General features: G+C 33.8%; 1 protein-coding gene and 1 pseudogene across 5 annotated transcripts in view; both read left to right on the top strand.

Moving 5' to 3' along the window:
- Positions 1–249: 249 nt before the first annotated feature.
- LOC106100016 lies at positions 250–5,391 on the top strand (annotated as a pseudogene).
- Positions 5,392–6,066: 675 nt separating this feature from the next.
- LOC106100017 (zinc finger protein 567-like) overlaps positions 6,067–14,636 on the top strand; it is a 14,868-nt gene continuing 6,298 nt past the window's right edge. For 2 of the 5 annotated variants that reach the window (XM_013278746.1, XM_013278743.1), the window contains exons 1-5: positions 6,068–6,351; positions 7,363–7,513; positions 8,837–8,899; positions 9,828–9,881; positions 10,728–10,880. In XM_013278746.1, coding sequence (XP_013134200.1) covers positions 6,208–6,351; positions 7,363–7,513; positions 8,837–8,899; positions 9,828–9,881; positions 10,728–10,880 — 565 coding nt within the window. In that variant the 5' untranslated portion in view covers positions 6,068–6,207. Of the gene's footprint in view, positions 6,352–7,362; positions 7,514–8,836; positions 8,900–9,827; positions 9,882–10,727; positions 10,881–13,996; positions 14,631–14,636 lie in introns of those variants that run through there. The other 3 variants (XM_013278745.1, XM_013278744.1, XM_013278747.1) reach the window with 3 other exon arrangements.

Raw genomic sequence — 14,636 nt, 5'->3', positions numbered from 1 at the left:
AAGATAATGTTGATTTATAATTTGGCACCAGCTCAACTTTAAAAGAGTAATCCATGTTTCAGTACAATAACAATGAATTTAATTATTTATCATTTGTTAATAGCTTCTAGATATTTATTTTAAATACAGAAAAGCAAACTCGATAGCTTGTGTGTACATTATCGATTTTTTACGCTTTAAGTTGTTTTGTAAAGGTACAACACCATTTAGACTTTCTATTTGTCAACTATTTGATAAGTTTGATTGACAGAATGACGTTGACAGTGCATTATATTTATTTAGAAAAATAGATGTTTATTGTTTGTCTCTTTACAGCTTAAATTCATCCATAGTTATTATTTAATTTTGGAGTTAAAATAAAAGTCATGAACATGGGCAGCTTATGCCGATGCTGCCTGGCGCAACCGCCTGATAAAAAACTTAAAGCGATATACACTCGTCTAGGAAAAGCTGAAATTTATGGTGATATGCTGAAAGAATGCTTCGAAATACACGTAATTATTATCTTCGTTTTCATAATAAACATAATTTTAGTACAAAATTATCTAACAAATTTTCTTTTCTAGTTACCAACGGCGAACAGTGTGTGTGATGATGGAATATGCGATGAGTGCGTCTCTAAACTCTGTAACGCTGCGGACTTTAAGGAACAGGTCCTCCGCTGCCAGAAGAAGTTTCAGACTACTTTTACAAAATTAAACATCAAAGGTATGTAAGCTATGAAAAATTTAGCTAGATTTAGCTATGTAAGGTATGAAAAAATTATTAAAAGAAAGGAACATCCTATATGCACTCGAGCGATAACAGAAAGCCGGTACTATACTATTGGCGCAAAAAATGTGTACAGCGAGCGCACGGCATCATACATTGTACCTAGATTAGTTAATGAACTACCCTCAGGTTTAATAAAATGTATAACACAAAAAAACATTATGCATAAACTGAAACAATATTTCTGTACGCAAGCCACTGAAACGCTAGTGAAAAACCATTGAGGTTTATTTAGCGTTTTTTTAGATTAAGCTAGATTTCATTGTTTTTGTATTGTTAAAAGAGAAATAAAAAAAAAAAACATTTTAATCTACATTCCAATGATAGATGTTAAGTATGCATCAAAGCAGGATATTAAGAACTAAAACATAGTAAAGAGATGTACAGTACAATTTCTATTGCTTACAACTATATATCCATAATACATTCTGTACTTGTTGCTTAAACTCTTTAATTCTGGATTATCTCTGTTGAGACGCATAGGAAGGGGAAATGCTCTTTTTATGTGCGTTTCCTCCTCTGTCAATTAAGGGTAGGCAATGCATCTGCTTTTTTATTTCATTGTTTACATGTGTCAAATTATCAATTGCAAATGACATGACTATGAAAAACCATGGCAACCTTGCTTCCTTGATGTAGGCAGCAACTTATGATCTCTTTCCCATATGAGGGTTTTTATCCAAAATATTTAGCCCCTAAGTTTAATGGCGTGAAAATACATAGCCTAAAGTGTGTGACGTAAGTGTAAGGCTTTTAATAAAAAAAAAGGTTATTCAAAAATAACATGTGATTGCTGACATCTTAGGCAACAAAAAAGTGTGTGTTTATGCTTTATTATACAGGGTTATTGGCAATTAGACGTATTCCCGTTAGGAGGTAATAGAGGGGATCATTTGTGATAGTTATGACCCCTATATGCATTATCCAAAAGTTAACCATTTTCGAGTAATCTTGATTTTTTCAAAATCAGTCGAAATTGAAACTTAAAAAATTTAAAAAAAAAAAAACTATCAATGAAAACTTAATTTTTTCTTCAGGTTTGCAGTTGCAGATGAACGCTAGTAATAAATAATACTTTACTGTTACTCTTATTAAAATATAGTTTGTGAGAGCTTTGATACTGTGGTATGTTGCCCTGTTTCAGCCAATCTTTTCTGTTTTCTAATATGTATTATTATTATCAATTACAGATGAAATAGATGACACATTAGTGAAAATTGAATATTCCGATATCAAGAATGGGAATGAAGATATTGTTTTTGGTAAGATAGTTAACCTTTTTTTAATGTTTTATTGAGGTAATTCAAATACAAGTTTAACGGCCTGTCCCACCAAATTGTAACTTGTCTGATAAAAAACTAACATGTAATATATGGTAACAGTGGTAGAGCCCCCTTTTAACATCTTAGCACGAATGGGCTGGCTCGTCCGGTGTCATACCACCACCACACAGAAAACGGGCGTGAAGTAGAAACAATTCCGTTTCGTCTGATGAGTGTTTTGCCGGATGCTTAATTTTAGTCCCTTTCCCTTTCCACCCTTTTCTTAAGAGGAAAGGATGGGAAGGTAAAGGGGATCTGACGGTGAAGGAGATGCATAGGAAGGGGAAATGTCCTTTTTATGTGCGTCTCCTCCTCCGTCAATGAAGGGTAGGCAACGCATCTGCAATTGCGGCTGTCTATGTGCAGCGGGCGCTTTCCATTTGGATTCAGGTGGCGGCTTGCGAGTTTGCCATCTTATATTATAAAAAAAATGTGATGAAAATGTCGGATTTTGTTCCTTTATCTGACAGTGACATCATTTTTAAGCTATTTGAGCATCTATCCAGTGGTGGGACAGGCCCTTAACTTTTTAATGTCTTACAGATTTTAAAGAAGAATTTCTAGATGATGAATTAATTAAAGATGAGGTTATTACAAAAGTGATTTGTATAGAAGATGTTAAAGTTAAGAAGACAGAAAAGAGGAATAGAAAAGATCTCGTTCTAGAAGGTAAATCTAAAAAAGTTCACTATAAATTCATACTGTCAGTCATCATCACCAGATCACTGTACATCCCCACCGAGGGGCTCGGAGCCTACCCTAGTATGGGGTGTTTAGGCCATAGTCAACCACGCTGGCCAAGTGCGGGTTGGTTAACTTCACACATATCTTTGAATTTCTTCGCCGATATGTGCAGGTTGCATCACGATGTTTTCCTTCACCGTAAGAACGTCGGGTAAATTATGTACATATGAAAATTCGAAAAATCGTAAATCACATTGGTACGGCGGGATTCGAACCCACGACCTGTAGATTACAAGTCAAGTGTTCAAACCACTGAGCCACCGACGCCCTGTATACTGTCAGTATGTAAATATGTAAATATATTTTGTCAAGCTCTTGACCAACTAACTCAAGGGGGTAGTCATGACCCCCGTGACTCCCCCCCCCGGATCCGCCATTGTTAGTGACTAGATTATAATTAATACTGGTTTACTGCTGGAATTCAAGTATTTATTTTCTTTCCTGAAATTTTCAGGCATCACTATGTTTTCTAAATAGTTTCAGACATTAGTGAAATTGTAAAAATGCAGTATACTGATTATAGATTCCCGCCATAATGGCATTCTAATACCTCTGTTTGACATTGACAGATGTAATAGGGATGGGGCATATATACCGATGATCTAGTGATGTGCTGATTTCTTAACAATAGCTGATTAAACTTTTTTTTTATTCCAGATTGCAGTAAAGACACATATAGAAGAATACCACTAAGTAAGATAAAATCAAAAGCTCAAGAGAATTTACAGTATGATAAAAAAAAACATGAATTTAATCTCAGCAATATATTAAAATACTCAAATTGTTTACCATTCTCTCATAAAACGATAATGGGTATAGTTTGTGCGTTTTGTAAAAATATCTACCGTGAAATGAATGAATTACAAACACATTATATAGAAATACATAAGAATACAAAGGATAAGTTAAAAAAATTAGGAAAAGGTGAATTTACTTTAAAAATAGATATAACAGATTTGAAATGTACATTATGTGATTTACAAGTGGAATATATAATAGATTTAAAAAAACATTTAAGTAACACACATAATATAAAATTCTATCCGAACATAAACGATTGTATTTACGAATTTAAATTAGATACATCAAATATATATAACTGTGCTTTATGTAACTCTACTTATGAAACATTTAAAACCTTGCTTCATCATATGAACGGACATTACAGAAACTATGTCTGTACTATATGTGATATGGGATATATAAATAATTATGCGTTAAAAATACATAAGAAAACACACGAAATAGGTGCATATAAATGTAAACATTGCGATAAAATCTTCAATACATTAGTTAAAAAAAATGCCATGAGAAATATACACACAATACATCAGCAAGATATGTAACTAATTGTCCGAACTGTGAATTATCCTTCACAAGTTACTATCAAAGGAATAGACATATATTTACAGTACATAATAAATCAAATTATAAATGCAATATTTGTGATAAATTGTTCATATTAAAATCTAAATTAACAGCTCATATAAAGAAACTGCATTTAATGGAAAGGGAGCATATATGTGCGGTTTGTGGGAAAGGTTTCTTTCTCAAACAACTATTGAATGAGCATATGGTAACACATGATGGTGCTAAAATTTTTAAATGCGCTTTATGTGATAAAGCTTACGCTAGAAAGAAAACTTTAACAGAACATATGAGAATACATAATAATGATAGACGGTTCAAATGCCGCTTATGTAATTTAGCTTTTGTTCAAAAATGTAGCCTAAAAAGTCATATGCTTTCAACTCATGGTTTGACATTAATGGAATTCGAGAATAATCAGAGTGGAATAACTGATTCATAGATTACATGTTCACAATAGGCCAGTGCAGTTAGACTGTTATAGATTGTATGGATTCACTGGCGCCAGTTAGTGTTCACACTGTGTCAGTCTATTTAGAGTGTAGTTTTAGAGCAGTACTGGCCAAATGTAAACCGCGCATAAGCCAATTTCAATCCAAATGTCCTCCCATTGATGACTCGGGAGCACTGTGTAGTGCTTTCCCTTTGGTGGCTCAAGGTCACGGCGCAGTGTCCTTCTATTGACGTTTCAAGGTCACTACACAGTGACCTTCCATTGACGCCTCAAGGTCAATGCTCAGTGTCCTTACATTGACGACTCAAGGTAATTGCCCAGTGTCCTTCCATTGACGCTTCAAGGTCACTGCGTAGTGTCCTCCTATTGAAGACACAAGGTCACTGCGCAAAGCCCTCCCTTTGTCGAGTCAATGTAGGATCCGAGCCGACATGTTGATGTTAAAACTATACTAATACTATATAGAGGAAAGATTTGTATTTTTCTATGTATTGAAATAATTCAATTACTAATGGGTCGATTTAAACAGCTAATGTAAATAAAAAAGTGCATGAACACGCATAGTTTTTAAATCTTAACTTAGAACTCCATTGTGTGCTTGTTTGCGTCCTTATTAACGCAAAAAAATCCGTATGAAGTATGAAATATGATTTATTTTTCGTTATTGTATACCAACAGTGGTACTTTAGTTTTATTAATTGTATAGTTTTATTAAAATATTCAAACAACGTACTCGTTTTTTTAATTATATTTGTTTATTTGTAGTAAATGATTATAAAATAAACATTTTTTTTTCTTTAATGCCATTGAGAATATAACGAAATTATAAAAAAAACTAGCGAGTCGCGTTTCCTCTATGTTTTCTATGAAAGTGTTAAATTTTATAATTGTGAGATTTGCCACTAGATCTATAGAAAGACCGCTAATTAAATTCTAAATTTCTAGTTTGTAGCACCATTGGAAGTGCCTTAAAATTACAATTAAACATGCATTTGTGTAAAAATTGAAGAATTTCACTAGCATTTGTAAACTATTAGGTATAATTAAAATGTATTTTGCAAACATAACAGATTCCGGTATATCTATTGATGTTTATACAACCTATCTTTACCTTCAACGAATTGACCATAACCAGCCAGATTGTCTTCGGTTGCTAATGATCGAATAACGCCATCTATTATATACAACTTTTACAAGAATAGTTTTTCTAGATAGGTGGCGCCGAACGCTCCAAAATTAAAATTGTTAGATATTCAAGTCATAATGGTGCCCAAAATTTTACAATAACTTGTTTTAAGGTAATTTCTCTTACGACAAATTATTTCTTTAATTTTAAAACACATTTTCATTAGTTGGTAACAGTAATATAATCTGTCGTACGATTACTGACAGTTGACAGCAAAGAGACAGTGACAGTTTGACAATTCTTAAAAAAAGCAGCAAATATGGCCGCATCAGTCATTCCAATGTGTATTTATTATTTTAATGGATGTTGATTGTTGATTATGTCTTGTCGTCCTGTAGTGCGTATTGATATCGAAAACGAAAATGTCTGAAATCTGGAAGTTGGAACAACAATTATGTCGTTGTTGTCACGCAGAAGGTGCTTTTGAGAATTTGTCAAAACCGCGCGAACTAAATGGGATAACAGAAATCTATTCAAACATGTTAAAAGCATGTTTTCAAATCGTTGTAAGTATAATTCATTTTATAACGACAACTAATCTAACTTTAAATGTATCATCCAAAAACTAAATTACACGATTATTATCAAAAAAAGATTGTATTTGAGTATTTCTTCTGCAGTTATTTATATATCTTTTTTTATTTAATACATAATGTATTTTACGTGATGTAAATCAAAATAAAAATAAAACCCATGTAAAAAATAGAATACCACCGGCTGCGGAATCCGATAACTCAAGCAACCAGTGGTCAGAGCAGAGAAAGCAACATCCTCGCTATGCGTGCGGTTTCTAAACAAACTGCCTTTTGAATCGGGTTCTTAATTCAACTGTCTAGCGAGAGCTTCTTGAGATATTGGTCGAAGCTCTTCGATATAAGCTCATGCATTAAAACGATTATCGGAATAATGGTAGTCAATTTCATACACCTCATGTTTTCTTATACATGTTATTATACTATTCACTGATATGGTGTATGATATCTCTAAATACCATATGCAAACAACAATGAACATGTAAACGATTTATGAAAGGCCTATGTTCAACAGTGGGCAGGATGCTATTGTAATTATTGCCTGTTTCCTCACCAAGGGGCTCAGAACATACCCAACTAAGTTAAGACTAGGTCAATCACACTAGAAAAGAGTGAGTTGATTTCCCACATATCTTAGAGATTTTGAAATTGGCCCAGTAGTTTTTGAGTTTTTCAATATATACAAAAGTACAAATCCTTTTTCGTACATGCAATATTAAGGTTAAAACGTAGCCTATAATATGCCCGTCTATGTCAGCTACCCATCAGTAAAATCTGGTCGAAATCGTCTCAGCCGTTTCAACTAAATGCTGTTTGCGGAAAGACAGACAAAAAGATATTAAATGCGATTTTTGTTATCAACAACGCTAATACTGGAAACGGAAATCTGGATTTTTTTTTATATTACAAATAGCACTCCAATTTTGTTATATGTATAGATTATATTGAAATTCAGCCTGAATACTAATAAATTTGTATTTTCAGATAGATTCTGTCCCGGGCCCATTGAATGATATGACATATGCCATTTGTGAATCATGTGTGCTGCGGCTCAGGGATGCTTATGAATTTATGAGACAGGTTCAAAATGCCGAGATTAAATTCAAAGACTACTACAACAGGAATGCAATTAAAGGTATATTTTAACATCTCCACCTTATCCTACTCCCACAGGGGGCACGGGATTTTCGTCCTCCAAATAACTCTATCATCTGTCATCTCAGTCATCACTTACCCCTTTTTTATTATCCCAAAGAGTTTCAAGAAATACATAGAAGAGTTGACATTACATTTCACATAATCTTAACGCTATCTTGCAATTAAATTCAACTATATATACTATTATAATAAAGCATAAACACACACTTCTTTGTTGCCTAAGATGTCAGCAATTATAGCATATTTCTGAATAATTCTTATTTAATACAAAGCCCTACACTTGTGTTACACTTTAGGCTATGTATTTTCAGACCATTAAACTTAGGGGGTAAATTTTTTGGATAAAAACCCTAATGTGGGAAAGAGACCATAATTTGCTGCCAACATCAAGGAAGCAAGGTTGCCATGGTTTGTCATGTCATGTCATTTGGACATTTCCAATTGAGAATTTGACACATGTAAACAATATAAAAACATTTTCATAATTTTATGCAGATGAAGTCGCACGGGAACTGCTAGTTCCCAATATATGCCATATAGGCCTGTCCCACCAGTTCCATTGTGAGATATTCCTTGAAGATCCCGGAACCTTTGTCTATGTCACTAAAGGATGGCCACCGAGGGGGTTTTAGTAGGTCAAAGCCTACATAACCCTTTTTATTTTCTTGCTGGGAAAATGCATTTACGCATCCCCCCCGTTATCAGGGGGGGTATGTGGGACTCGCCGGCCAAGAAGATAGAAAATGGCCGGAATACCCACTAAAAACCCAGCGGTGTTCCTTCTATCCGCCAGTGGCTGGGTCACGGGAACGCTTGCGCAATCTTCCGCGACCGCCTACATAACCCTGCCTTAGCCCAAGAAGGCAGGGTATCTTTTGAAGATTTCCCCTCAACACCATAAAAACAAGGCCAGTCCCACCAAATTGTAAATTGTCTGATAACAATCGAATGTGTAATGTGATGGAAATATAGGATTTTGTTCCCTTATGTCCATGACGTCATTTTAAGCTATCTGTGCCTCTATCAGCCAGTGGTGGGAGAGGCCCTTAGATATATTTTAAGTTGCAACATCGTTTAGTTTACTTTGTAACATAAGATGGAGGTTGTTTTTTTGTAATATGTTTTATTATGTCAATACACACGAGGTACTATTCTTGACAACTGATATAGTACCTTTCAGAGAAAGTACCGGTGAACAAATTTTGTACACTGTTGTCTATATATTATTTAAATTTCTTTGCTTTGTCCGTAATATGGTGAAGATTATTCCTGGTGCAGTAATCAATTTATTTTATTCCAGGAATACATGAGGACTGCGATAATGATGGTGCGAGGAAAACAGAAGAGAATGATTGTTTTTCAGGTAAAATAAAATCCATACTAATCTATACTATTTATACTATGTTTTTTTTATAATATAAGATGGCAAACGAGCAAGCGGCCCGAATCCCATAAACATCCGCAATTGCAGCGCTGCCTACCCTTCATTGACGGAGGAGACATAAAGAGGACATTTCCCCTTCCTATGCGTCTCCACCGCCAAATTCACTTCCCCTTCCCATCCTCTTATTAAAAAAGGGTGGTAAAGAGAAATGAACTTAAATTAGGCCTACGGCACCACACTCATCAGACGAAACACGGAATTGCTTCCATTTCACGCCTGTCTTCTGTGTGGTCGAAGTATTACTGGGGGCGAGCCGGCCCATTCGTGTGAAGATGTTAAAGCGGGCTCTACCACTGGAAAATTGAGTTAGATATATTACAAGCTGTTGCTCCTGACTTTGGCCGCGTGAAGACAGGCGTGAAGTGGAAGCAATTCCGTGTTTCGTCTGATGAGTGTGGTGCCGGAGGCCTAATTTAAGTCCCTTTTTCTTTACCGCCCTTTTCTTATAAGGAGAGGATGGGAAGGGAAAGTGGATTTGACAGAGGAGGAGATACATAGGTAGGGGAAATATCCTCTTTATGTGCATATGCTTCTCTGTCGGATAAGGGTAGGCAACGCATCTGCAATTGCGGATGTCTATGAGCAGCGGTCGCTTCGCCATTTTGGCGGATTCAGGTGGCCGCTTGCTCGTTTGCCACCTTTTGTTATAAAAAAAAAAATTAAAAAATAATGTTAATGTAGCCTATGTTACTCACAGATAAATTACCATTCTGATGGTGAAAGAATTTTCAAAATCAGCTCAGTAGTTTTTGCGTGAATCAAATACATACAAAAATACAAATATTACTATTTATAATATTAGTATAGATGTTTCAATTATATTTTAAACTGTTTATTTTCTTTTCAGATCATGAGGAATGTACTCTCGATGATGATTTTTTTATGCATTTCAATAATGAAGGTAAAATTAGATTTAATATATCACTTAAAACCCTCAGCCCCAGACTCTAAGTGAGCGTTAAAAAAACTATAATACTTTTTTTTTTAATGTGTTTAAAACTACATAATCTTATCTTACTAATATAAATGTGAAAGTTTAGATGGATGTTTATTAGAGTTTGTAGCCTAAACAGCTGAATGGATTTCGATGAAATTTGGTATAGATGTAGAGGATAGTCTGGAAGAACACATATGGTATTCACTTTTGTTTCTTTTAATTCCGGACGGAGTCGCGGGCGAAAGCTTGTAACCTATAAACATTTGCAAAAAAATAATTGGTACCCTATTTGCTGTTTCAGACTATCCTCTACATCTATACCAAATTTCATTGAAATCCGTTCAGCAGTTTAGGCTACAAACTCTAACAAACATCCATTTAAACTTTCGCATTCATAATATTAATTATAAAGTACTAGCTGTTCCCGTGCGGCTTCATCCGCATGAAATTATGAAAATTATATTTTATTGTTTACATTTGTCAAATTATCAATAGCAAATATCAAAATGACATGACATGACAATTCCTTGGAAATTTTGCTTCCTTGATGTTGGCAGCAATTTATAGACCATAAATTGCTTTCCCACACTAGGGTTTTTATCCAAAATATTTACCCCCTAAGTTTAATGGCGTGAAAATATATAGCCTTAAGCGTGACGTAAGTGTAGGGCTTTTTATTAAAAAAAGAATTATTCAAAAATATGCTGTAATTGCTGACATCTTAGGCAACAAAGAAGTGTGTTTACGCTTTATTATAATAGTATAGAAGTATAGATTTGAATTTTCCCTTATTTATATTGTTTTTTGCAGATTTACAAAATTCAGCCACAAAAGAGAAAGGGAAAACTAAAGGAACAAAAATTAGAAAGGTGAAGAAGAGCAGAGAAGTGAAAAAAGTTATAAACAAATTGAAAAAGGCCAAAAAAAAAGTTGATAATGAAAAAGATGCTTCAGAAGACCAAGGTAACTTTTTCTTACTAACAAAATCATCTATACTATTATAATAAAGCGTAAACACACACTTCATAGTTGCCTAAAATGTCAGAAATCACAGCATGTTGTTGTATAATTATTCTTTTAATAAAAAGCCCTACACTTACGTCACACTTTAAGCTATATATTTTCACGCCATTAAACTTAGGTGGTAAATATTTTGGATAAAAACCCTAATGTGGGAAAGAGACCATAAGTTGCTGCCAACATCAAGGATGCAAGATTGTCATTCTGTCATGTCATTTTGATATTTGAAATTGATAATTTGACAAATGTATAATAAACAATAAAACAAAATTTTCATAATTTCATGCGGATGAAGTCGCACGGGAACAGCTAGTTTTAAATAAAATACATTCATAATCTTATAAATGTTTGGATGTTTGTTAGTAAACCTATACTGCTGAACGGTAAACTGATTTTTGTCATAGATGTGGAGTACATATAAAAAAATATTTTTTTTTTTAATTCAACGAGGATAGTCACGAGCGCAAGGTTGTATATAGGTTCTATAGTAGTCAGAAATGCGATCTATGGAATTTAAATAAAATTTGATATCTTACTATTTTTTATTATGTAAAAAAAGCAAGAAAACCTATCAACCTTCTTAAGCCAACAGCAATCTAACTAATATTATAAATGCGAAAGTTTAAATGGATGTTTGTTAGAGTTTGTAGCCTAAACTGCTGAACGGATTTCAATGAAATTTGGTATAGACGTAGAGGATAGTCTGGAAGAACACATAGGCTACTTTTTATCCGGGAATAGTTACAGTTCCCGTGGGATTCATTAATTTAGTTTTTTAATGTTTACTCGATCATTCTGCAACGGTTCAACATATCTTATTGAAATTTGGACAGATGTAAAATAAAGTATACATAGGATGCTATATATATAGAGGATAGTCTGGAAGAACACATGCTGCTCACTTTTGTGTTTTTTTTCAATCCACGCGGACGTAGACGCTTGCGATAGCTAGTATAATAAGGGCCTGTCCTATCAGATTCTTGTAATTTCTCGGATAAACGTGTGAAATATGTGAATAAATATCTTTTTTTTTTGTTTCACAATTCCTGTCTATACTAATACAGTAGAAGCTCGATAACTCAAACCTCGGTAACTTAAAAACCTCTATAACTTCGAAAAATAATATGCTCCCTTCCCATCAGAGCATAAAACCCCTATAACAGAGATAGAGCCCGCTTTAACATCTTCGCACTGCAGGGCCGGCTCGCCCCCAGTAATACCACGACCACACAGAAAACAGGCGTCAAGTGGCGTACAGTCTGATGAGTGTGGTCCCGGAGGCCTAATTTTAGTCCCTTTTCCTTTCCACCCTTTAAAAGAAAGGAATGGGAAGGAAAAGTGGATTTGACGTTGGAGGAGACGCATAGGAAGGGGAAATGTCTTCTTTATGTGCGTCTCTTACTCCGTCAATGAAGGGTAGGCAACGCTGCAATTGCGGATGTTTATGTGCAGCGGTCGCTTTCCGTTTCGGTGGATTCAAGTGGCCACTTGCTCGTTTGCCACCTTATATTATAAAAAAAAAATAACAGACATAACTTAAAATGTTTTGTGTTTCCCTTGGACTTTAACTTATCGAGGTTCTACTGTTTTATAAAGAGGAAAGATTCGTATTTTTTCGATTCACGTAAAAACTACTGGACCGATTTTAAAAATTCTTTCTAAATTAGAAAGGTAATTTAACTGTAACATAGGCTTATTTTTAATAATTATTAAATTTCACGCGAGCGAATTCGCGAGCAACAGCTAATGTTGGATAAAGTACATAATTCAAAGCTACAGAAAGAAATTTAGTTTTGAGAGAATTTTTAAAGTTTTTTTTATTTAGTTCTCTTGTGATTTATTGTAAAAAATTTAGTCTTAAAATTTTTTTCTGAGTTTTTTTATTTAGTTCTTTTGTGACATTCCAAAAAAAGGGATAACTGTACGAAAACCCAATTATTTGGCTTGTTAAAAAACTACCACAGTAAACACATTATTTTTGATGTACCGGTAATCTAGTCGGAAATCTGATTTTTCCGATTTTTTTTTTACAAAAAATTAAATCACTTCAAAACTACGGAAAAACGGTCAGCATACTTTGCGCTTAAACTATAGCTATTGAGGTCCTCTAACTCCACAAATCTGTTATCCTTCCGTTAAGAATCATTTTGAACGAGTGCAAAACAAAAGGTTTCGGTATTTATTGCTGATCATTTATAGAACAATGTACCAACATAAAAGATAATGTATTCTCTCCTCTATTTGCCATTAAAAATCAAATCGAATAGATTCGTTTGATAAATGACGCATATGGTATCGAATTCAATTTGTATGAAGGCAAATGCCATACTTAATAGACAGGTATCGTAGTGACGAAACACGCAGCGAACAATTATGAACTATCGATATTCGGTTTAAATAATTATCAAACTCAACTAAAATTATTATTTTCTTATTCACTAATTTAGAGGACAATTCTAGTATTGGTTATAGTGTAGAGAATTTATCGATGACAGAAATAATAGCAAAATCCAATTTGATTACGTACTGCTGTAGTAGTAATAAACATTTATTTACTCTCATTATTTGTTATGGTCATTATTAATTTGAGTAAATAATAAGTTTAACTATAAATCTTTCGATTCCAACTTCTGTAAGAATAAAAATCGAATATCGATAAGATTCATGACTGATTTTACACAACCCATCCCTACTAAATTTGAAATGAATTGTCAAACTAATCTAAATTATTTAGATAAACTATAAAACCAAAGAAAATGACATAATGATAATGATTATTAAAATTTTAGTATCTACCAATCCTTCTGACGCATTCAAGTAAAAAAAAGGAACAAGGGTATACATATATTTGGACATACCCACCTCTATATTAACCTATCCCTAACATAGACCCTTTATAACTTAAAATATTTTGTGTGACCCTTGGACTTTAACTTATCGAGTTCCTATTGTACAAAAGTAGACCACACAAAAGACAAAAAAAATTACTCCAGCAATAGACAAACGGAAACCATAGACGCAAAGTTCCATAGACTCAAAAGATATTTTTCTATCTCCAGACGGCGACAAGTTAAAATTCCGAGTGCAATCTGAAGATTATAAGAAAGATGGCGACGCTTACCTCTGCGGGCATTGCGATAAACGTTACAAAATGCGATATCTAAGTTACCATATTCAAACTAAACACTATAAAATACCTTTTCATAAATGTCAATTATGTGATTCACGATTTTTTACACAAGCACAACGTACAATACATAAATTAGAAGTACATAACATCGATGTAAGATATAAATGCAAAGCATGTAATAGCGTGTTTAACACGTCGGGACAATTACATCATCATAAGCAATCTTTCCATATGTTAGGTGTGAAACGAAAATGTGATTCTTGTGAATTCGAAACATTCAGTACTGAAAGTTTAAATAAACATAAGTTCACACATAAAACAGAAAGAGATCATCATTGTAGTTATTGCAAGAAATCATTCGCAAGGAGAAGTCATTTAAAATTACACGAAATGATACATACTGGTGAAAAACGTAAAATTTGCAAGGAATGTGGACAAGCGTTTGTTCAAAAAGCGAGTCTGAACTATCATATGATGAAATATCATCCAAATGTTGATTTTTGATTATGTACAATCGGGTAATGTGTCGGTGTTCCATTAAACAAACACAAACAAACAAACGCACACCC

Source organism: Papilio polytes, unplaced genomic scaffold (assembly GCF_000836215.1).
Source record: "Papilio polytes unplaced genomic scaffold, Ppol_1.0 DF824080.1, whole genome shotgun sequence".
Taxonomy (NCBI): Eukaryota; Metazoa; Arthropoda; class Insecta; order Lepidoptera; family Papilionidae; genus Papilio; species Papilio polytes.
Note: the sequence above shows the minus strand (reverse complement) of the source record. Positions and strands in the feature narration are given on the sequence as shown.